Raw genomic sequence first — 24,949 nt, 5'->3', positions numbered from 1 at the left:
AAATGAAGATGTTGGAAATCTGCTGAGAAGCAAGAGATCTTGGTCTGCTACCAGAAGCAGCAACTAACATACTGCATAGGTAAATATTGTATAGGTTGATCTTGAAGAACAGAGGTAATGTTCAGTGGCATAGCATGCAAATTAAGGGGTATCTATGTGCAAGCTTTTAGACACGCTACTTATAAAAGTAGTGCTCACTAAAGGAGCATGGTTTGGGATATCTGGAAGGTTACTTTGCAGTGTAACAAAATGGCACGATCCAGTGTTAGAATGAGAACTGGGTCGATTCAGATAAGCCTTTCCTGCGACCTCATCCCATCCTGAATTCCTGCACATTGCTTGGATGGTTTCCACATGGCAGGTAGGAAAGCCTAGTCTGAACTGAGAGGCTGAAGAAATAAAAATACAAAATCTCAACTAAACTTAGTTCTTATATGCTTCATTGCTAAAGTTGTTACTCGAGAGTTTTGATAATGGTTTCATAATTCGGAGGTACATTTGAGTACAACTCAATGGTGGTGAAAACAAAAAACAACCCAAATGCTAAATACTGGATATAAATTAATGGGAAGTGCGTAACATTCTTTTGCTGTATAGTCACTTCCATTATCAGAGAGTAAAATTTTAAAGAGCTACTTGGTTGTCATATCAAATTATTATTTATTCCCTGAGGTGCTTTGAAACATTTGCCATTTTATGTACTCAATTCACAGAAGGCAAAGTGCTATTTCATTACCATTCATGGCTACAAGTGTGTTTTAATGTATAGCTGCCTGTTTTCATAGAGATATTGTATTATACCATGTTTTACCAAAAGCCGAGCCAACTGAAATAACGTAATACATTTAGAAATATTAGAATTTTTTTTTTAGGACAGGCCAAAGGAACAGCACTTGCATGAGAGCTTTCATGCTCCACTATCTGCAGATACATCCAATAAGGCCAATTCCTTGATTTCCTCCAACAAGCGATACAGGCTCACACCCTGAGTCTGGCGATACTCCTCATATTCTTCCTCTATCATCTTTGTTTTGGCCTTGTCATGAGCAAGCTGGGCCTCCTCCACAGTCTTCGTTACTTCCCGTACCAAATCTGTTCTAGATATGTGGGGACTTTGAGACAGTTCCAACTCTGGTGTCTTGTAAGGTTTGCAGCTTGTTATATGCAACTGAATGCGATCGGTATGGCAACGAGAACTCTGTACGGAAATTTTTACCTATGGGTGGAAAAAGCACACAGTAAGATTCTATTTTGCATCCTTGTGTTACAGGAGAGTAATTTCAATGCAGATACGTTACATACCGCCACATGGTCAAACAGGTTCAGAGTAACAGGATCCTCAGCTGTGGGAGCAGAGATAATTTTGCTAGGAAAGCGCTGGAGACAGCCAGGTTTCCATTTGCAGCTCCCATCGGCTTGACAAGAGAGGACCAACCCTTCCTTATTTTTCAGATAGGCTGCCCCTTTAATTCCATACCTGTGACAGAAAGAGATTAGGTTCCCAAAAAAGTATCCAGCTGCCAGTGAACTTTATTGTTGAAAAAGCCTGAGGCAATTAATTTATTAAAGTAAGTACCTCTTTTTAGAAAATTCAATAAAACTATTAGTAAAAATCAAAAATAAATGTAAAATAAGTATCAATTAGTATTACAAAACATGCTTTTTTAACAAACGGGAAGACTAGGCAGTCTCTGCAGGAGAACTTATTCAGTGGAGCTCTGTCCCACCCTATGGCAGAGGGTCAAAGGATTGCCACATGGGGGCTGTATCTAAGTAGTGAACAGGCTCTGAACAGAGAAGGTCCCAGGTTCCATCCAGCGTCTCCAATTGGATTTGGGAAAAACTCTGAAACATTGGGAGAGCTGCTACCAGCATTTGGTTAGAAAGACAAGTGGTTTGACTGAATAGGGCAGCTTCCTAGATTCCTGAATTCAACTTCCCCTCCTCCCAACTTCATTTGAGAAAAATGTCCCCACCAAATCCCACAGGGTTAAATTAAAAGCTGCTATGCTGTAATCCTTCCCGTGTGTTCCAGATTGCCCAGAAATAGGCAACTTGCCATGTGGACTTGCTTGTCTGGCATCAAGCTACAGTTGCCTTACCTTGGCACAAAGACAAGCACGCCATTCGTTCGGATTGAATAGATAATCCCGTCTGCTGTGCACTGCTCATCTCCGTCAAGACTCTTATCTCTGAAGTACATACACTGGAAAAGTTCAGTGGACTGCTTCTGGGCATGCTGGGCTGCCTATCCAAAGAAAGCCATTTAGATTAGAAATGAGGGATTACAGTGTGTTGGTGCCACTACCAAAAGGCCCTGCCTATGATGTTTTGATATCTGGTCAACCAGACAGTATAGCCCAAGACAATAACCTTAAAACCTATGTAGGTTCCTATGGGTGGAGGCAGTTCTTTAGGTAGCCGGGTCCCAAAACATTTAAGGTTGGGAATGACTTCCTGTCTTGTCCATTCTCTTTCTTTTCTTTATGTTCTTTAGGTTAACGTAATTAAATATTTGAATAAATCATTGTGATTTATTTGCACTGGCCTTCCAAAGCAAATGGGATGACAAACCTCCCCCAGAATAACTTCCCATCTTCATTGCAGTGAATAAACCTTCACATTACGTCCACATTCATACTACATATTTAAAGCACTCATAATGATTTCTCAAAAGGAGTCTAGGAGCTGTATTTTGTGATGGGTGTTGAGAATTGTTCACAGACCCCTAATCCCCTCCCACTGCTACAATTCCCAGAGTCCCCTGTGAAGAGGGATAGTTTTTAAACTACTCTTGAGAGGGGAAAGGGACCTCCGAACAACTCTCTGCACCCTTAACAAACCACAGCTCCCATAATTCTTACGGGGAAAGCCATGATTTTTAAAACGGCATCATAGTGCTTTAAATGTATGGTGGTCTAAGTCAAATGTGCCTCTCTGAGAATCTATTGCATAAACACACCCAAATGCATGTTCACTAATCGCCTTACCCTGTTTCTGTTGTTGATGTGTCTACATAGCTCTTCAAGTTCTTTGTTGCTAGGCAGGTTCTCCTTGGTGCCTGATTTATCTCCTTTCGAAGTGGCCACCAACAGCAGCCGGTGGACTATTATATCAGCATATCTTCTAATTGGTGAAGTGAAGTGGGTGTATTTATCCAGAGCAAGACCTGCCGCAAAATAGGATGCAATAATGGACACGAAGGCCACGAAGACAATAGAGGAGGAGTTGGAGCTGGGATTTTAAAAACACACAAAGAAACAAATGACAGCAGTTACCATAGTGAAAGAACTCTTCTTTGGGGCAAGAGCCAGTTGAAAAATACAAGGCGTTAGACATTGCCTGTGTGGCCATAGATCTCAGCAGCCTGTTCACCAGAGGATCGGATGAGTCAACTGCCTTATCCAGGGAGTCAGCTAATGCTTTGTTCGACCTATCAAAATGAATGGATTAATGATAACAGAAAATCAATTTATTTGAACTTTTCAGTAATGTATATGCCTCTTGTTACAACTTTCACAAATGAACCTACGCCACCAACCTGTCCTAAAACTAGTCTTGGACTTACCTGCACAAACTCAGAGCAATTCCAGTTCTACACCAGTTGTTACGGGGTCTAGCTCTAAGTTTTTAAAGATGCAGTGGATAGTGGATGGAGAAAAGTTCCCAAGCCACTCTCCTCCCCTGCCTTTGAAACTGCACTTCAGTCCAAAACTCAAGTTGCTGCAACAGAGCTCTTCTATGGCAAGCTCCACCTGGCTGCCTTCTAACCCTGCAACCAGATTACTCTGAATACAGAAGGGTAGAGCAGCTGGAGAGACCGTAATAGCCTTTTTCCTAGCCCAAAGCGCCTTATCTGTAAATATACAACCATGAAAATACTGCCAGAAGAGAACTCAGGTTCTGGAGTGGCATATCAATGTCATAATTGTAAAATAAGTTCTTAATGTTCTACAATGGTGGTATATAAATTAATTAAATAAACAACACAGAAGCCCAGCCTGTTTCTGAAAATGCAGATAATTTGGGCACCCAGAACAGCATTGTACTTGGAGATATTTTGGAAAACAACTACTCTGCAGCTTAAAGAAGGCCTGGACTGGTAAGCCCCCATTCTACTTGCCGTGTATCTATGAAGAAGCCTTTTGTTCCAGCACATTCTCGGAGCTCCGAAAAAAACTCCTGCCGTGGGGGTGGGTGTTGGCGCAGGAGGGCTTGGTGAGGGAAAGTCTCCCATATCTTCTTGGCCACCCAATGGTTTGCGAGAATCATACATTCGGCAATCGTTTCGTGGACTTCCAGAGGCTGCCGAGGGATGAGGTCATCGATGTTCTTTTTGTCATCCAGTAGCACTCTGACCTCGACCCCTTCCAATTCCAGCGCTCCGCAGCTGTCCCTCTTAGCTCGAATATGCCGGGCTACATCGGTCAGCTTCCCTATGGCCCAGGTCAGCTCGTCTAACTTCTGTTTCCTCGTATCTTCGCCCATATCTTTGAGCTCCGGAATTTCATCGGCCACTGTCAAGTCTCCATCCAGCAATGCCTGGGCAGCCTCATAAAACAGTTTGTAGGAAGAGCGAATGATGGTTCTGTGGTACCAAACCTCCTTTATTTCATAGGAAGTTTTTTCAAGTTCCCAAATGACACTCACAGCATACCTTGAAAATAAAACAACATTGCCGGTTTATAAATGACAACGCTGACCATCATGTAGCCTCTTTCCATATGAACCTACCCAGACCCTGAGATCATCTTCTGAGGCCCTTCTTCATATGCCTCCTCCTCGAGAGGTCCGGAGGGTGGCACCACAAGAGCGGGCCTTTTCTGCAGTGGCTCCCCGTCTGTGGAATGTTCTCCCCAGGGAAGTCCGCCTGGCGCCCTCATTATACACCTTTAGGCTCCAGGCAAAAACATTCCTTTTCAACCAGGCACTTGGTTGATCTGATTTACATCCTATGCCCTTTTGAAAAAAATGGGGGGGGGCTATTGGGTTGTTTTTATTTTTATTATGTATTTTGTGGTTTTATATCTTGATTTTATTCTGTGAACCGCCCTGAGACCCCCATGTATAGGGAGGTATATAACTTCAATAAATAATAATAATAGTTTCAAGCAAGAGAGAAACAGAGTTCAGTTGGTTTGACATTCATAACATGGGTTGCTTTTATGAATCATAAACAGTTGTGTTAGCAAAATCCACTTGTTAGTCATTGGAAAAAACCATGAAGTTCACCCCTAGTTTCCACCCTTTCAATTTTCAGTACAGGGGAGAAAAGACAATGGCTAGTGACGGAGAAATTGATTTAATTGTTATATTTTAAGTACGTGCAGTTTAATAGATTCTAATAATGGCCAAACTTCTTTGCTTGCAAAACACACTAGAACATTTTATGTATGAAACGTTTCTCATAAACTGAGAAAAGTTGCAGAATATTAGAATGCAACAAGGGGTTATTTTGGTCCCCCAAAGAGTCGGGGCTAGGAAGAAGCAAAACACCAAGAACTTGTCCTAATACCCGAGATGCTAGGGCAAGTCAGTGCTAAGAGCTCACCTGTCAACATTCCCAAGAAGAGAACATAAGTTGGCACTCAAGATGGCAGGCAGCATGTCGTAACGGCGATCTGCTAAGTAGTAAGTAGTAGCCCTGAGAAATTGGAGAAAAAATTATTATAATGCTCCTACTGCACATCTTTAAAGTTTCAGAACATTTGGACGCATATTGCAACACGGTTGGCTTATCTAATGCGAGTGCTAAACAATTTAGGACGGGCCATTTATAATGTAGACAAGAGACATTTGTTTCAGTGACAGTAGTATATGCGTAAAATAACCATGCTTTAATCCCTTATATTGATATCTACTGTTAATTCAGAATAAGAGCAGTTGGCAGCTGTAAGAAACAAACACCCCAAGCAGACATGTTAAGATTAGTTTCAGCCTAAAACAGCAGCAAAAATATTAAAATCAATTTTGGGCAATTGTACATCTAAATAGAGCTTTCACAGTTACAAGAAAAGATTTCCCTCTGATGACACGAGTGACTGATTCTGCCATCTCCTATGCAGCAGTATTTAGTCACTACTGTTCATTACATTCTTGGTATTGGTTATTGAAATCACTATCAAAAGAACAATCATTCATTTCCCCCCCTTGCAGATAATACAATATACAGGTCCCTAACATACATTTGGGGACACGGGTGACACTGTGGGTTAAACCACAGAGCCTAGGACTTGCCGATTAGAAAGTCGGTGGTTCAAATCCCCACAACGGGGTGAGCTCCCATTGCTCGGTCCCTGCTCCTGCCAACCTAGCAGTTCGAAAGCACGTCAAAGTGCAAGTAGATAAATAGGTACTGCTCAGGCGGGAAGGTAAATGGCATTTCCGTGCGCTGCTCTGGTTCGCCAGAAGCAGCTTAGTCATGCTGGCCACATGACCCGGAAGCTGTATGCCGGCTCCCTCGGCCAATAAAGCGAGATGAGCGCCGCAACCCCAGAGTCGGTCACGCCTGGACCTAATGGTCAGGGGTCCCTTTACCTTTACCATACATTTATAGCACTTTTCAAGTCATGACTTCCCCTTCCTGTAAAGTAGTTTGTTAAGTCTGCTGGGAACTGCAGCTCAGCAAGGGGTAAACTATAATTCCCAGGACTCTTTGGGGGAAGCTATGACTGTCAAAGTGCTTTAATTCTATGTTGTGGATGTGATCACAATGAAGTACTATTATTATGCTTCGCAATCTTTTTATCAAATTGATTTTCCTATGTTATTTTATATAACCTTGTTCACTTAGGTACTTCGTTTTAACTGGTTTATATATACAGTGGTACCTCTACTTACGTGCCCCCCTTGTTATGTATCCTTCAGGATACGCATGCAGCAAACCCGGAAGTATATTTCCGGTTTTGCCGCGCGCACATGTGCAGAAGCGCTCTATCATGCTGTGTGCATGCGCAGAACAGGCACCTCCAGTTGTGGAAACTTCGGGATCCGACCGGAGCTCAACCAGATGTACCACTGTATTATGACAATAAATATTAAAGCTTCCAGCTTCTACCCCAGAAGCAAACCCACCTTGCTTTTGCCTCAATATCCGTGTAAGAATTTGTAGCCACAAAGTGAGTCACGTCTGCAATGTGAACCCCTAGCTCCAGGTTTCCATTAGGCAGGGTTCTAATGGACAGGGCGTCGTCCACATCTTCACAGCCTTTTGGATCAATGCTGAAGACTAAGTGGGTCTCCCTCAGATCCACACGCTTGAGCTCTTCTTCTGGAGCCACTTTCCATGGCTTCTCTGGGACAACAACTGGCATCTCACACATCTGCAGGAGGAAAGTCCTGCCCATCAGAGATTTTAGATTGAAAAAATAACACTTCATTCGTATCCTCTCTAAGAGTCAGCAAGTAAAATCTGCTGGAGGCAGTTTTGACCCGTTTATACATCAGACCCCTTCAGTGCAAGGGGCAGAGTTTGCTTTTCTAACATGACACCTTAAATTCAGCACTGCTCTAACACAACTCTGCAGTGCTTAGTACAGTCGTACCTCAGGCTTCCGACTGGCTGTAGGAAGCTCCTGCAGTCAATTGGAAGTTGCGGCAGATGTTCGGGTTCCAAAAAACACTCACAAACTGGAACACTCACTTCTGGGTTTGCGGCATTCGGGAGCCAAAAGGTACGAGTGCCAAGGCGTTCGTCAACCAAGGTATGACTGTACTGTATAATAATATTGTATTATTTGTACCCCACCCATTTGACTGGGTTGCCCCAGTCCCTCTGGGCAGCTATAGCTGTTATAGTGTCTGACTAGGACCCTAACCTACCCTGTGAGGATAAAATGGAGAGGAGGAGAACCACATATGTCACCTTTCCAAGAGGAAAGCCGGGATATATGTATAATAAACAAATAAATAAAAACTGCTTTTATCTCAAACCGCTAACAGCAAAAGAGCCATAAACAGGCAAATGTGGAACTTGATACTGGGTGCAGAATTCAGCACCCTGAGAGCATAGAGTTTTATTTATTGATTTTAAAAGCAGGTTTCTAGCCCTCAGCTGTAGCGATAGGTTTGAAAGGGAGCAGGTGAAACCTGTTGAATGCCAGCTGGTAGTGGTTAGGCAGCACTGGCAAAGGTCTTGCAGACCTTTTTGAGCCTCTCCATGCCAGGTTCGGTTATAGTTTACTTCTATGCCACTTTTCATCCCAGGTCAGCTCCCAAAGGTTAAAACACAAAGACATCATTCAAACAAGACAATGAAATGTAATTTACAGCAAATTAATTCAAAACAGACATACATCAATCACATCTATATAATGGTGTGTGAATTCTTGGGAAGAGGTCTGTGTTTGGTGGGCAATCCTTAAGTTGCAAAGCCTCTGTCAAGAATCTCCACTTTCACTACAAAATACATTTCACTGCAGAGCTCTTGCAAATTCCATGACTAACAGAAGCAGAACAGTTTCCCCCTCCCAAAAAATAAGCAAATTTGCACTATTTACAAAGGCTGCAGAATTCAATTGCTGCTTTTGTCTGAGGTTACCTTTGTATGGAAGGTTTGGGCCAGCCTTGACAATAAATAAATTAATAATAATAATAATAATAATAATAATAATAATAATAATAATAATAATAATAGACATTCGCATAGACCATCACCCACAGTATCTATTACCTGAAATAGTATGGCATTTCTCCAGTACACCTAGTATGTGTTTCATGCAATTGAACAGACTGCACTGTACCAATTGCTGTTATTACCAAACCACTGGGAACAAATATACAATTACCATTTACCAGCTGAAGTATTAAAAGCAAATGCAGACCAACCTGTGCTTCGGAGAAAGGGCTCACAGAGATGCTGTTTTCCACCAGGATAGTCTGAATTTCTCCCTCAAGATCTCCTATCCGCCCTAAAACACGCACAAAATGCCCATTTGGATACACCGATGTCGACTCCCAAGAATCGATACGCACGATAACCCGGAAGTCCTGTTGTGAAACACCAAGTCAACAGAAAACCCATGATTAGCAAATGCAGATTGGAACTTGGTTGACATTTATGCACCAAGGAACTGTTTTACCTGTAGAGCCTCAGCTTGCTGCGTGCTAATTCTGATCTTGGGGATTCTGTAATCCCACGGTGTCACAAGGACTTTCTGTGCATTTTTGCCGTGCGACTGGCTCTCTTCTTTGGATGGAAAAGTGACCACATAATCACGCCAGTTCTTCTGTATGATGCCAACGACTTTACCTTTGAAAGTGGAATAATGCTGTGATTATACATCAATCCCTTGGAAGCAGAAGCAAAGCGCATGATAAGGAAGATATTATAGATCCATTTACAGGAAGATCTATCATGCCCAAGAGGCAATAAGGCAATTGATAAAATGATACAGTAGGTCTGCGAAGTGTTCTTACAGGACTAGCTTGCCACTTTACAATGCTACAGTGCATTTCAGACAAGATCAATAATTTCTTCTTCTTAAATATGAGCTTGTTTTTACAATGGCCCTTCCTAGCAAGATTGGAATAACAATCTCAGGCCCAAGGGACACCACTACGATTTACAAACTTCAACACACACCAAGTAAACCAAATACAACTAAAAAGTTGTCAGCTGAGCGGCTGCTAAAGCTTGAACAGGGTAGCAATGCGTATTAACATGATGTCAGTGATGACTCTTGCTCAGAATTTGTTCTGCGAAGCACAAACCATGGAAATGTAGGGGGAAATGCCTGTTTCCAGCTCACAGCCCTATGATGTTCTGTAGGGTGCGATGCCGCAGGTAGAATTTCCCCAGGTGACTGAAGTGCTTTTACACCTCTTTACAAAGGCAAACAGTCTTTCAGGTAACTTGCTCTCTACACTTACCTGTGGGCATAGGTTCACCGTAAACCTCCCCAGAAGTCTTCTCTTCAGTCTCGTTCTCACAAAGGGCGGCAGTCCGTCCCTTCCACTCGCTCTTGGGGAGTAATTCAACCGCTACCACATCACCATGAATTGCTCTGTTCCGAGCTTTGGTGCCGTAAATGAGGACATCATTTTTGAGGTCTGGGTGCAAAGAAAGGAGGAATGACTCAGTGGAACCTAGAGCAGACAGCAGATTCCTATTTCTCCAAGTCTTGTTCTTTTTTTTTTTGGCATTTTCTTATATAAAAAGGGGTGGAGTAGGACTTAGCTGGCCTCACAGAAAAATAAATAAATTTTAAGAATGCACACAGCTTCCAAGCCACACTGCCCGTTTCCTAATCACTGGTGTTCATCTATATACAAGATGAAACTCTGAAACTCATAAAGCCACTCTCATAACTAAATGTGAAAAACCACATATAAAGATTTATAGGGCCAAACTCCAGCATGTAAAAAGATGTATACATAAATTCTATGTCAAGAGAATAACTGGATTACTATACATAATATTATGGCTGCCAAGTGTCCTTTACTTTCAAAGAACTGTTCCATATTGCAGGACACCCCCTTATTCATTTTGAGCTCAATCCAATCCCTTCCTGTTGAAATATTGATCTGATCATTTAAGGGAGAATCATTTGGAGGGGGCTTTCCCGGCAAAGGGAGAACCCTAGGAAATAAATCACATTATTTATTTCCTCTCCCCACTGTTCTGTGGAAAGTGGCAAATAGATCTACCCCTGAGAATCTGTAAAACCTGATTGCAGAGGACAGCTGAAACCCAAGAGAATACCTGCTCTAAAGCAGAATTGCAGCAGTGTGAGGAATGAAGAAACTACTAAGTATGAGGCAGCTACCACCCTTTAGTCAGCTCCCATTATGAGGCAACCTGTTCAGTCTAGACCAGACACAGGCAAACTCGGCACTCCAGATGTTTTGGGACTACAACTCCCATCATCCCTGACCACTGGTCCTGTTAGCTAGGGATGATGGGAGTTGTAGTCCCAAAACATCTGGAGGGCCGATTTTGCCTATTCCTGGTCTAGACCACTAGGAACCTCAGAGAGAGAGAGAGAGAGAGAGAGAGAGAGAGAGAGAGAGAGAGAGAGAGCGCATCCCAGAAAAGTAAGTGCCTGCATGGCAAAGTAGACCCAGATGACCCAGCAAAGTAAGCCAAGCTGTGCTTTGGAGAAGGAAAAACCTAGCAAAACCCAGTTCACTAGCCAAACTGAAAGCATGGAATTTGTTCTCACCTTTTTCTTTGTTGCTGGCTCCTTGAAGTCGGACGAATGCTTCAACCTGCGCCCTGTGCTTATTCACATTCAGGACCCCCTAGAATAAATTAAAATTCAGAACCAGGCACAGCCAATACAAATATACAAGGCTATGTTAAATTCGGCTCTGTAGTACCGTAACTTGCTAATGACACCTCTCTCTCTCTCTCTCTCTGCTCCCTGCCTACACTTTCTATATAGTTCCAGGGACACAGGAGAAAGTTTGAACCGTTGTCTGGAATCAGTGAGCCCAGGATGTTGGCTAATAAACTGAAACTTAACCTGGACAAGACAGAGGTGTTCCTCATAATGCCAATCATGAGAATTGCTGCTGCCTGTTTTGGATGGAGTTGCACTCCATCTAAAAAATCCTTTTTAAAGTTTGGGAGTGCTCTTGGAGCCAGAATTGCTGCTTGAGGTTCCAGGTGGTGGATGTAGTTTCGAATGCCTTTGCCCAGTTAAGTTAACCTGCCAGATTATGCCTGGAGAAGGTGGATTTGGTCACAGTGATGCTCACTTTAGTTATCTCTTGTCTGGATTAGCTTAACGCACCACCTGTGGAACTGTCCCAAGAAAGCGTTCAGAAACCTCCCTGGCTCAAAACGCTGCTGCAAAAGTTCTGATGGGGACCATCTTGCTGGGCCACGGGACTGTCCTGTTGTTTTGGCAATGTCTACCACGTTGTCCAGGTTATCAGCATCAAAGCTCTGTTTGTTTAGGGACTTGGAAACTTTTTAAGGGCTACCAATTCCTTGAAGAGCCTGCCAATCCCGTTAACGCAGTGGAAGAAACTCTCTAGTGTCTTTTTACACTGGAGGACACATTTGGATTTTTGAGCAAGTGCTGTGGGCATTAACCCCTCTGATCACTTCTCTCGCCACACTCCCAGATCAGCACCCAAGAGACAGGAATAGAGAAAGTGCATATGCACACACTTCACTTTTTCGGGGCACACGGTTAAAAGTCAGATCCAATGGGATTCATCTGAGCCTTGAAAAAGGCATAGGGCTGAAAGAGGAAGTGGGAAGGAGGGTCACTCTTCCCACTTCCTTTTTCAGCTCTGTGTACTTTTCAATGGAGAAAAAAGTCATTGTTCTCACCACCTTAGGACCAAGGGGGCAGTGAGCGAGGCAGGGCAGCGGGGAGCTCAAAGGCCTGAAGGGAAGACCTCAAGGGTGCCATTGCACCCATGGGTGCCACAATGGCCACTCCAGCTCTAGTGTATTCTGCCTATGTCCGAGGCACAGTTGGTGGGAAGATGGGGAAGCTGTCTTGGTGGGAGTACAGTGGTACCTCGGGTTAAGTACTTAATTCATTCCGGAGGCCCGTTCTTAACCTGAAACTGTTCTTAACCTGAAGCACCACTTTAGCTAATGGGGCCTCCTGCTGCCGTTGCGCCGCCGGAGCACGATATCTGTTCTCATCCTGAAGCAAAGTTATTAACCTGAGGTAATATTTCTGGGTTAGCGGAGTCTGTAACCTGAAGCGTATGTAACCTGAAGAGTATGTAACCCGAGGTACCACTGTCCCTCGGTTACAGAACTCACCTACCCCAGGAGATCCATTTGGATCCTTGTTAGCAACTTTTTGTCACTTCCTGGACTTGTTTGCTCTAGCAAATATTTGTACAGCCATCTGGCTGGCTTATTACTATTTTCTTCTTCTTTAAAATTTGCAACATTCTGTCCACTGTGCTTATTTTATTAACGATGTTATTCTGAGTGTTTTTATATTTTGTCTTGTTAGCTGCTCTGGCATCTTTGATGGGAAGAGCAGGATTCAAATTAACTGAAATAAATACTTTCTGTATACAATGCCAGATCTTGCAACTGATCTTGCTTCTTTCCCCATCAACACTGTAATGAGCTATAAAGGCCACTGCCGACATTTCAGCAAAAGACTCCAGTCTATCTTTTCCCACAGAGACACTGTCCATTACGGGGCAAAAGGGCAAGGGGGAAACCAAGCCAACTGATATTGAAGGGAGCTTATTTGCAGGAACAAAGTTTCCCAGTGTTGTCTGTTTTATATCCCTACTCCAATCATTATCCTCTGAACATTTTACAGAAATGTTATGAAAACTGACCTCCTTGCTTGCTGTTTCACTGTTCCAGCGTCAATTTTGGATTTAGTACCTTTTTGTGGCCGAAACAGCCCATAAAACTTTCCATTTCAAAGTCCAGCCTCCAAACTTTTAAAAACGTTGTGTTAGAAATCTTGCAAAAGATTCTTATTATTCTTATTACTATTACTGCAGCGTGTACAATTTGCTTCATCTATTTTTCTTCTCGTATCACTGGGTGCTTTCACCCTGCCAAGATCACATGGGGCAACTTCAAAAAGATGGAAAGTTCTGAGTGTTTGAGCTCACACTATTGGAGGCAATGTTCTGCCACCATACTGGTAAGCAGTACGCTATGATTACCAGTTGCTGGGAAAGCACAGGAGCTCTTGTGCTCAGGTTCTGCTTGTGGGTTTCCCAGAAGCATCTGGTTGGTGTGACAGGAATTTTGAGGTCTTAGATATATGGTAATGTTCATAAGCGTACCAACCAAGCACGTACATACATAGATCAGCACAGGAAGGCCAACCTGGAACCATTTTGATTCCTAAACTCAGCAAATGTTTTCTCTGCAAGGTCAAAGTGGGAAACCTCCCCATTGTCTCTTTCCTTACAAATCCTGTCTTAAGGGCACATTTAAGATATGAAAAGGGTGTGAGCCTGTGACCTGGCTCGGGACTAAGTATTTATCATTACAAAAGACTGGCCAGGCTCCCCAGGCAATCCAATCAAGTAACCTGCCAGACAGGAGATAAACAATGACAGGAGAAAAACAACATTCAAATTTCTGTTTTAGATCGCCTTTTTTGTGATGTAGGTGTGATGTATCTGAGGGGTGGTCTTAGGTTACACCCCTTCTGTGATGTATGTATGATGTTTCTGGGGGTGGTCTTGATCTACAGGGTGGCAATTTCAAAAGTCTTTATAAGGCCTTGCGCGCCATTTTTCTGGGTTCCTCCTCCTCTCCTCCGGTTGAGGGGAGCACCCTGTTGCAACAGATCAATAAAGATCAAGCTTACTAGCTGCTTTGCTTCTCAATATTCTCTGGTTGGCCTCTGTTATCTTCTCCTACCAATAGGGAACCTACGTAAGGACTCTACATGGGCTCTTGAATACCCCATAAGGGAAAAGGGCAATTTTTGTTTACAACATTGCTCATTGTGAAAATAGGATGCTGGACTAGATGAGTCACTGGCCTGATCCAGTAGGCTCTTCTTATGTTCACTACATGTTGTATTGGTGGAGTTAACAGCCATAAAACCAACTGTCCATCAGACTGATCTGGAAAGGTTTTGGCTCTGTGAAAAAATACTCAGTTATTTAATGGCAGGCTTTCATTTTCCTATGCACATCTGAGAAACTGCCTCTCCCTAGCCTGCTCACTTAGATCTACGGATGCAGATCTCTTGCTGGTGCCTCTGCAGTAAAGAATAGTGGGACTCAGGCATGTGCTTTGAGCAATTAGGCACCAGTTCTCTTAAATTCTCTTCCGTTAGAAGTGAAACAAGCCCCAACATTGCTCCATTTTCTATGACTGCTGAGAACTTTTCTTCTCAAATCAGCCTATTTCAAATCTGCAGATTTTAACTCTTGTTGGCTTTTATGCCTTAAAACTATTTTTTATGATCTGCATTATGTTTGATATTTATACACTCTTTCTTTTCATACTGGTTTACTGTTTAGCTGTACCATATTCTGTATTTTCATGTTTTATTGTCATGCGAACTTGTTTTTTTTAATTGGAGATTGTATGCCGCTTTGTGAAGGAAGTTCCTCAAAAAGCAGGGAATACTTTAAAAAACGAAATAAAGAAATAAAACAGAACCTGTATGTATCTCCCCGATTTGATCCCTGCTTCCAGCATTTCCACGGGGACATGTTCAGGGTACTCCCTTCCATGATTCTCTTGACTTTCATTCTCCCGTTCGCGCCGTGAGTGGACTATAGACTCAAAAAGCTCGTGAGCAGCTTTTAAGTCAGGCCAAAAGTTGTCCAGATAATTCTGTGCACAGACAGAAAAAGAGGAAGGAGATTATTCCTGTAATTCGTAAACGGGCAATTCATAACAGGACCAGTCCATGTTGGAAGCCTTAATAAATAAGGCAGAAATAGTAATGCTAAAGTGAAATTAGTGAAATTACTGGGTCATCCTGCTGCTCCATGTTCAACCTTAACCATGTACCACAATGGATCTCTCAATAAAGACGGCAACTGTATCTGCTAAAATACAGGGATGCAAAGAGCTAAGTCATCCCTCTGAAGAGCCACATACATAGTATTTGCCAATCCCAAGAAATGGAGCAGGAGCAAGATGAAATAATTTGGTCTCTTAAAGGTATGTGACTATATAAGGCTTTAGGAAGAACTAAGCTGTGTTAAGAGAACATTTATGCCATCTCCTTTCTCTCTAGAAGGAACATTTACTTTTCCATGCCTTGTGTGTTACCGAACAGTTCTGATGTTTTACTACAAAACGGGTTCATTCCATCCATGTCGCTTTAATACAAACAAGCGAATAAAAGGCACAGAGGCATTTCTGCAGGCAAACATCAAGGACATCAGAGTACTGAACTGTTTCATTTGCCATTACAGTACAGAAAGATTACCTTGAACGAAATCACAAAAACACCTTCCGTTTCACTTCCAAGTTGCTGGATGGAATCTTCATCATCTGTTACCATGACGATGGGCATCTGACCCGCGAAGTGATTATAGTACCAAACGGATGCATTGTAAATACTCCTAGGAGAGCAAACATTCACAATTACCACTCCATGTCCTGTTACATTTTTGCCTTGACTTCATAAATGTATAACACTGAGTCATTATAAGGGCTTTTTATTTTAGTGTAATTAACAAGCTTGTTATGGGTCAGTCACCCACTGGCCAGGGCTGAACCTCAAGGGTGGAGAGTTGCTGGACACAGTTTTCTAATAATTTTACTGATGCTTTTAAACTGGCGACACAACCTCATATTCAGCACATACCTTGTCTGCCACTTCTCCAAAGATTCTCCCCTCTCTCTTGGCAAGTAAGAAAGCAGCTGGAATTCATTAAAAAACATAATGCAATCATGGCGGGCATCCCTCACCAAATTTCGCAGTTTATTGTACTGTCTGTGAAAGAAAGAAGTCAAATGTCACTCTGCCAAAGCATTACAGCTCTATTATTTATAAATGGGAACATTCATTTTAACAAAGGATCATTAATCCACAGACCATCTTGTGCATGTAGTTAGCACCCAAAGGTACTCCTATTGCTGCCAAAAACTCATTGTTAAGTACCTAAATATTCATCCATATTGTATTCAAATTTAGTACTACTGTAACAGTACCATTATAACTTTTATGTGATCAGAAATTTTTATATCCATTATAGTATAAATTAAGGAAATATCTCTGTTTTTATTATTGGTACATTTTATTAAAGGGTGGGTAAGGAATCAAATAAATACAATTTGCTTTCGTTCTTCATTCCTCCCCGTTCCTTTTCTATTGTGCTTTTTACATTCTGATCCTGCGGGGCAGGGAATTTTGGATATTTTAATCTACACACCGTGTTTAGAAAGTTATAGGTCCTTTAAAAGCAGTAACTCACAATAACATTGATGATGAATCAGCTTTTTAATCTGATCTAATCTTTAAATGCATCCCTATATAATTAATAACCACTAAAATGATTTAAACAAAAGTGCAATTTATGTTTATTAATTTTAAAATTATAATGAATTATGAATTGTTAAAATTTAAATTACACGGCTTGGGCAGCCCACAGTATGATCCTTTAAAAACATTTCCTTTTAAGAGCGTGTATAAAAACTGCCATTCCATGCATAACTGAGTCCTTATCAAAACTTAATAAAAATGAAATTAATGGATTAAAAAATGGATGGATTTATTTATTTTATTTTTAAAAATCCTCTTCTTTATGTTTAATGATTAACCACCAACCCCCTCTGTGTTAGACTTATTGCTCTACCAAACAGGGCCAATGCAAGGACATGCACAGAGAGATTTCAGACTCTGGAGTTGCCTCCTTACCCTGCAAATACCAGAAGCTGCTGATGAGGAGTACCAGGGACCAGGAGTCAGATTCCTCTTCACTGGGTGATCAAGGGAGGATTCTGAACCAGAAGGGGAGCTGCAGGCAGGGCCAGCCCTGGCAGTATTGCTATCTGAAGAAAATGCATAATGCTTTTTTTGCAGCAGCCTGAGGATGTGGCACTGCTGTCCTCTAACTCAGAGGACTCCATTGCAGAAGACCCAGGAAATCCTGGGACTCACCTTACTTAGGTCACAGTAGGAAACTATTGGAGAAGGCTGGGCCCCTTTCAAGTCATCTTGCAGCACAGGGGGTGCTAACCATCAGGCAGCACCGCCTGCTACTACAGTTTAAAGACTTAATTTCAGCTCTTCCCTTGCTGGAGCAACTTCAGAGCATTGTGTTCCCAACAGCACTGCCTGAGCTGCGCCTGAGCTGTCCAGCCCGTTTGCTGCTTTCCCTTACTGCAAAACAGAGCAGGATAGAATGGGTTGATCCAGAGACAGAATCATAGAACTGCAGAGCCGGAAGGGACCAGGAGGGTCATTCAGACCAACCCCCTGCAATGCAGGAATTATTATGATATGTTAAATTTGTATACTGCCCTATACCCGCAGTTCACAGGAATCACAGCTAAAGAATCCATGACAAATAGCCATTCAACCTCAGCTTAAAAACCTCCAAGGAGGGAGAGTGCACCACCAAGATTCACATGTAACGTAAAGGTAAAGGTAAAGGGACCCCTGACCATTAGGTCCAGTCGTGGCTGACTCTGGACTTGCGGCGCTCATCTCGCTTTATTGGCCGAGGGAACCGGCATACAGCTTCCGGGTCATGTGGCCAGCATGACTAAGCCACTTCTGGCGAACCAGAGCAGTGCACGGAAACGCCGTTTACCTTCCCGCTGGAGTGGTACCTACTTATCTACTTGCACTTTGACGTGCTTTCAAACTGCTAGGTTGGCAGGAGCAGGGACCGAGCAACGGGAGCTCACCCCATTGCGGGGATTCAAACCACCGACCTTCTGATTGGCAAGTCCTAGGCTCTGTGGTTTAACCCACAGCGCCACCCGCGTCCCAGTAGATTCACATGTACAGCTCTGCTTATGCCCCCATGTTCTTTACCCCTTCGGGAAAGACTCAAAACAAATGTGTCTCCTTCCTATCCCTACTGAACTTTTCAGGAAGAAACAGCACCATTCCTGCTATACTTCCCGACATCTGAATTGGGCCGTACAACTCTTATCAGTACAAAATATGATGAATATGATCACAGATCCTAGCCACAGATCTATATATCAAGCCTCACAAAAGTGCAATGCTGAAAACAAAGCCTGCAATGTTGGGTGGGTGGAGGTGAAACTTGAAGCATTAAACACTGAAAAATATGCATAACCATTGGTATAATAAAGGTGGCAGCTAAGTAATTAATGCACAATGAAGAAATGGCTGGCTGGGATTTAAAAAATGAATAGCCACTCTGCAGATATGTGACCCTCATCTCGCGGATGCCAAATTAGCTCCATCAAATAAAGTGACTGATGTTGGACCAGCAGCTTGTAGGCTGCAGCTTTCCCCCCCACCTAAGACCCCCGCCCCCTCTCAAATCCCAGAATTTAAAAAAGGTCATGCAGAAAGACAAGGGCCAGACCTTGTGTCACAATCAGAAATATTTTTAAAAGAGACCCACATGAAAACTTTATCTCAACCTGGGGAGTGGCCGAAGGTCAAAAAAATAGAATAAAAAATGCTGGCGGGAAGAAAGCATTATGTATTTTCATTAAATTGCCTTGTTATGACTGAGGATTAGAATACTGCCATTACCTCTGAAATATATTCATAGATAATAATGCTATAATTAATGTCAGTGAGAGAAATCCCTGATTAACCTTTGGGGTCCCAAGGGCATCTGAAATACAGATGTGCTCACAAAATTGCTGTAGCATAATATTAACCTTTGTAAGTCTAAAAAAAGGAAGGGGAGTAAAAGACATTTCACAGTTCGGTTCTATTATTTCTTGGCATTTACAGTGTCATTGTGAAGCTGAAATAAATCTGCCATATGTATTGTTTATAGAGAGCCATCTAAGGATATGGCGCTTTTGACAAAAAAAGAGGCATGGCCAATCTCTACCCAAAGGGCTCACCATCTAAGAAAGACACAGGAGGCTGTATCCAATGTAGCACTAAGTTAAAGTTATTTAGTGGAACGCTTGTTCCACTGGAGAAATGTTTTGTGCCAATGGATGGTTGTTGCACAAGAGAATGTATAAGCAGTTCAGCTTTGTTGTGCAACGGGTTGCACAATGCAGAGTCTGTTGGGTGCTGAGTTTCCACCAGTGCAACAGGACCCTCCAACAGATCTCTACCCCGTCACTGACCACAAAGAGCCATTGGATTCACCCATCTCCAACACAGAACCAGGGGAAACAGTGATCCAGGCAGCAATTTCATGTGCTAGCTGCAAATAAGGCTACTCGGGAAGACAGAGAAATATGGGAGAATCACCTGCCCAGGTCAGGACCTGGCTGAGAGCCAGGAAGGAGAGGAGCCTGCAGTTCCTATAAAAGTAACAGTGCTCCTCTTAAGATTATCTGCCGAGTCTTCCTGGCCTGGGGTAATGCAGAGCAGGACTGAATGCTCAAATATTTATCATTTTATTTTTGGAGGAACCTGAAGCATGCAGGAGGCTCCGTGAAAAATTAAGATACCTGCGCCCTCTCTGATGCTGCATTGCTTGACATGCTGTTTGCATGAAAACAATCCCCCTGAGTTCCAGGAACTCCAGTATCTCCAGATAATCCTGGACAACCTTCCAGTCAGGTACAACATAGTGGGTCAGATCGTCGGACAATAATTTCTCACCTGAAACAGAATTCAAAGTGTTACTGTTTGCTTATTTATTTATGGCCTCTAAGAATTATGGTGCTGGAGGAGACTCTTGAGAGTCCCATGGACTGCAAGAAGACCAAACCTCTCCATTCGTAAGGAAATCAGCCCTGAGTGCTCACTGGAAGGACAGATCGTGAAGCTGAGGCTCCAATACTTTGGCCACCTCATGAGAAGAGAAGACTCCCTGGAAAAGACCCTGATGTTGGGAAGGATGGAGGGCACAAGGAGAAGGGGACGAGATGGTTGGACGGTGTTCTCGAAGCTACCAGCATGAGTCTGACCAAACTGCTGGAGGCAGTGGAAAACAGGAGTGCCTGGCGTGCTCTGGTCCATGGGGTCACGGAGAGTCGGACACGATTAAACGACTAAACAACAACAACAAGACTGTGTTGTGCTTTACAGAGCATGTGTCCCCACACTGAGGAGCGTACAGTCTTGTAGACTATAGGGGAAAACCTACAATGGAGAGGGGTTGAGTATGGGAAACAAGGGAACAACATGCGGTCATATTTCAGTTATACCTGCGTACTGCAGATTACAGCTTTAGTTGCAGTAGGCAAGGTGGAGAGGGGGAAGCTGGTGCCCTTCAGATGTTGCCCTCCAACTCCCATGAGCCCCAGCCAGGAGGGACAAGGGTCACATGTTATGGGATTTATAGTTCAAAAGCATCTAGAGGTCGGACAAGGTGGGTTTTCTGAAAGGATTGGAAAGAAGGGAGGAAAAAAATAGTGCTGGCTCACTAATTTTACTCTGTACCACCCTTGGTCCACCTCTTGGCCTCCAGATTTTTGGATTACAATTCCCAGCAGGCTGATGAGGGTTGCAGTTCAAAACATCTGGACGCCAACAGGTTGGCGAAAGCTGCTCTGTACATACTAAAAATTATACGGTCCCAGAGAGCCTCAAATCCATCCTTCTAATGGACACATAGTCCTAGATGGCATTAAGTCTTTCTCACTTTATGAATGGTGATTGGGGTCAAAAAGAGGGCACGTTGCAGTAACAACCTGGCAACAAGGACAGAAACCTTATTTGAATAGTAAAGGCATATGCTACTTCAAAGTAAAGGCTACCAATAAATTTACTTTCAGGGGAAAGGGCAAAAGGGTTTATTCTACTTGGTATAAACCATTTGACCTTAAATTCTGATGGAAAATAATGTAAGAGAGGTGTTGGATCTTCTGTGCATTTCTGCACAGCATTTCTGATTTTCCAACACCCACTTGCTACAACAAAGTTAGCAACGAGCCTCAAAAAATATACGAGAATTCCTAAATTCGTACTGGAAGAGTTTTATTCTTGGAACATCCAATGATTCATTCCTATAATAAAAATTACAATGGGCAGATAGGTACAGTCTGATTCAATCAATGGATTGTGTTTGTACAGAAACGTAATCAGACAAGATGGAAATACTGTGGGAGAGAAAATCTGTTGATCTGGAGGGAGCTGTGTGCCCAGTACTGGATATGGATGCATTCCCCCAGAAAGACCAAGTCTGAACTTTGGGCTGGGGTGTCCTCCTGGATCTAGTGCTATCACTAGAGACATAGGTGCTATCTGCTACCAGCAGTGCTTTTTATCACCTTTGCCTGATTTGCCAGCTTCAGTCCTATCTCAAGAAAGCAAACCTTGCATCATTCATGCCCTGGTTATGTCTAGATTAGACTACTACTGTATAATGCACTCTACATGGGACTGCATTTGAAGATGGTTCAGAAGCTAAAACAGGTGTAAAATTCAGCTGCCCAGATGTTTTGAGGGCCAAGCAGCTGGAGCGCCTAATACTCATTCTGTACCAGCTACACTGGGCGCTTACGCATTTCTGGGCCCAATTTAAAGTGCTGGTGGTTACCCTTTAAAGCTCCAGAATTTTGGAAGCAGTTATTCAAAGGACTGCCTGCAGTTGTGTGAATCTGCCTGGGCTTGAAGTTCATCCACAGGGGCCCCATTTGGAAGCCCTGCCATTAAGCTCAAGCAAATTCCCAGGCACAAAAGACAGAGCTTTTTCTGTGTTGCCCCTCTCCCAGTCTTGGTGGTATGTACAATTGGTTTCCTTTCTAGTGGATACTAACAGATCTTATTGCTGCTTTTAAATGCTGGACCAGGCGTGGAGTTTTAAAACAATCATTGCTTTGGGTTTTTTCTTTGATGATCTGGCTTGGGATTTTTTGTTTGTTTATTGCTGCCTTGTTTGATGTTTGTTTTTATGAAGATTCTTTATGCTGTTGTTTAGTAAATGTATTTAGTAAATATAACCACCTTGGTAATATTTGTGAACTACTTTGCATTGCCTGGAGAATCAGGATACAAATAAATAAACAAATCCTTCCTCTTGCTTGTTTGGGCCCTGCTTCTTTAGCACCAACATGAAATCCAAAACCAATCCCACTGAAAGGCACAGGAGCTGCTTAAGAGTGCTACTAAAGTTGATGTGAGGAGTCACAATGGCTCCATGGAACATCCATGGACAAGGGGTCCAGTTTGTCTGTAGACTTCCCAAAGGCATTTCCCGGTCATTACAGAAAGCAGGATGTTGGAGGAGATGGGCTTTCTGACCCAATCCTGCAGGATGGTTCTTATGTTCTCCTTACTAGGATAGCCAATGTGGTGCCCTCCCGATTCTAGAATATGCCAACGTGGCAATAGTCAGAGATCCTGGGAGTTGTAGTTCAAAACATCCAGAGGCCACCACATCAGCTGCCCCTGTTCTAGTAGTATAATTGTGTGTGTATATGTTGACAATCATGCTCCTCTCCTCCTGAGTTGTCCTCATCCCGGACAACAACCACATCCCCAGTTATGTACTCACGAGTTCTGTTGGAATTGGCAGTCTACAGCTTCCTAAAAGAAATGAAATAAAGCACCACAGACACTTTCCTCCCACCCTAGTGAATGCCCACAGAAGGACAACTAAGCCACGTGCATGGAACTGAAATATACCAATTCAGGAAGATTATACCAAGTCAGGTATCTGGTCAATCTAGCTCAGTACGGCCCACACTGACTCTTTCAAGTTTCAGACAGGAAGCCTTTCCCAAAGCTACTTGGAGATGCCAGGCCCTCAACCAGGGAGCTCTGGCCATTCATGTATGTACATGTAGAATAAGCAATTGTGTGTGTCTTACACAGAAGCACCCCCACTCCTTTTCCCATTCACATCTACTAAAGTTGAACCCTTCCTAAGTAATAATAATTTTATATAATACCCTGCCTATCTGGCTGGATTGCCCCAGCCACTCTGGGCAGCTTCCAACACATATAAAAATAAAATGCCAAACACTTTCCTGCTCTGCTCAATAGGGAGCAAGGAAAACACTTTGCATATGCCCGGTGACCTCTTTTCCTGCATTAGCCAGTTTGGTGTAGTTTAGGAGGACAGGGTTCAAATTCCTGCTCAGCCATGAAACTCACTGTGTCTCTCAGCAAAAACCTGCCTCACAGGGTTGCTGTTAGGACAAAATGGGAAGGGAGAGACCCATGCAGACCACCCAGAGCTCCTTGGAGGAAAAGTGAAATATAAATGTTATAAATAATAATTTTAAAATACCAAATCAGGCAAGAGCCTTGGATAGACAATTCCCCTCCCTGCCCCCCCATGAAACATGACACCACGCTCCGCCCCAATGGCCAAGCCCCACCTCCTTTCAGCTTACAGACCGGTGCCCCGCCCACCCTCCTTCGCACCGCCCACCTACCGCGGGGACAGTCCGCCCGGCAGAGGGCGCTGCCGCAAGGCACGTCGGGCCTCAGGTAATGCTCGCGCACCACCCGCACGGAGCGGCCCAGTAGGCCCCGCAGCTGGAGCACCTTCTCCGTCCGCTGCATCTGGAGAGGGAGGGAGGGGCGCGCGCGCGCGATAGAGAGAGTGAGCCTGCGGGGAGCAGGCTCGAGCGGGAAAGCCACACCTCCAAACGACCGCGCTCCGCCGTCCCACCGCTCTGATTCGTCGCCGCCGCCGCCCGTCCTGAGAGGAACGTGGAGGCGTGCTAGGGGCAAACGGGGAAGCTGGAAAGAAGAGGCGGGGCCACCTCTGAGAGAAACAGGGAGGCGGGGCCGCGGCGCGAGACCAGAAAGGGGCGGAGCCGCCTTAAAATGGCGGGCATGATTTCCTGCGGGGAGAAATTCCCTGAGGGGATGAGGCCGTTTGCTTTGGTGAGGGGGCAGGCGAAGGAACCTCGTAAGGGTGGATCTGCGTCCATTCGCTTTTCCACCCTCACGGTTACAGGCCTTGGGCAGTTTAGTAAATCCCATCGTCAGAATATAATAATAATAATAATAATAATAATAATAATAATAATAATAATAATAATATAGTTATACCCCCGCCCATCTGGCTGGCTTTCCCCAGCCACTCTGGGCGGCTCCCAGTAGAAGAAGAATAATTAAAAAATGTGATAAAATATCAAACTTTAAAAACTTCCCTAAAGAGGGCTTCCTGTTAATTGGCATGGTTAATTTCTCCCCATTTCTCCTCATGGGTCTACTCTGAGAATAATTAAGTTACATCACATTACGTTTCTACCAAGCCTTTTCTTTAAGGGACTGAAAGTGACCTACTCAGTTCTCCCACCACTTAAATTTCAACAACCACCCTGTGTGGCGGGTTAGGCTGAGAGACGGTGACTGGTGTTTTGCCAGCCTTGCGTTTCTCTGCAAACATCAAGGCCTCTGAGGTGGCAGGCAATGATAATAAAGCAAGCTATTGAGCAAAAAAAAAGGTGGTGGGGAAAACGGGATTAAAAATGTGTAAATCAAGACATAAATTTATA

The 24,949-nt window shown here is 43.4% G+C and overlaps 1 protein-coding gene and 1 long non-coding RNA gene across 4 annotated transcripts in view; one reads left to right on the top strand and one right to left on the bottom strand.

The window, feature by feature from the left end:
• Positions 1 to 418: 418 nt before the first annotated feature.
• DIS3L (DIS3 like exosome 3'-5' exoribonuclease) lies at positions 419 to 24,196 on the bottom strand. 3 transcript variants are annotated; one of them, XM_053365795.1, is made up of 18 exons: positions 23,876 to 23,984; positions 20,699 to 20,871; positions 19,997 to 20,150; positions 16,233 to 16,361; positions 15,852 to 15,987; positions 15,071 to 15,247; positions 11,163 to 11,241; positions 9,871 to 10,050; positions 9,081 to 9,250; positions 8,827 to 8,988; positions 7,075 to 7,322; positions 5,552 to 5,644; positions 4,124 to 4,657; positions 3,279 to 3,433; positions 2,991 to 3,169; positions 2,103 to 2,248; positions 1,303 to 1,477; positions 419 to 1,216 (listed from the first exon to the last, which is right to left on the bottom strand). In XM_053365795.1, the coding sequence occupies exons 3-18, from the start codon at positions 20,038 to 20,040 to the stop codon at positions 908 to 910; spliced, it is 2,916 nt and encodes a 971-aa protein (XP_053221770.1). In that variant the 5' UTR covers positions 20,041 to 20,150; positions 20,699 to 20,871; positions 23,876 to 23,984; the 3' UTR covers positions 419 to 907. The 3 variants fall into 3 exon arrangements, with proteins under 3 accessions (XP_053221770.1, XP_053221769.1, XP_053221771.1); XM_053365794.1 differs by lacking the exon at positions 20,699 to 20,871 and having other exon boundaries at positions 23,876 to 24,196; XM_053365796.1 differs by lacking the exons at positions 19,997 to 20,150; positions 20,699 to 20,871 and having other exon boundaries at positions 23,876 to 23,977.
• The window catches only part of LOC128402041 (uncharacterized), a 15,636-nt gene continuing 14,532 nt past the window's right edge, over positions 23,846 to 24,949 (top strand). Inside the window, exon 1 of the long non-coding RNA XR_008327589.1 lies at positions 23,846 to 23,930. This is a non-coding gene — a long non-coding RNA (uncharacterized LOC128402041). The remainder of the gene's footprint in view (positions 23,931 to 24,949) is intronic.

The sequence above is a fragment of the Podarcis raffonei genome, chromosome 14 (genome assembly GCF_027172205.1).
Source record: "Podarcis raffonei isolate rPodRaf1 chromosome 14, rPodRaf1.pri, whole genome shotgun sequence".
Classification (NCBI taxonomy): Eukaryota; Metazoa; Chordata; class Lepidosauria; order Squamata; family Lacertidae; genus Podarcis; species Podarcis raffonei.
Note: the sequence above shows the minus strand (reverse complement) of the source record. Positions and strands in the feature narration are given on the sequence as shown.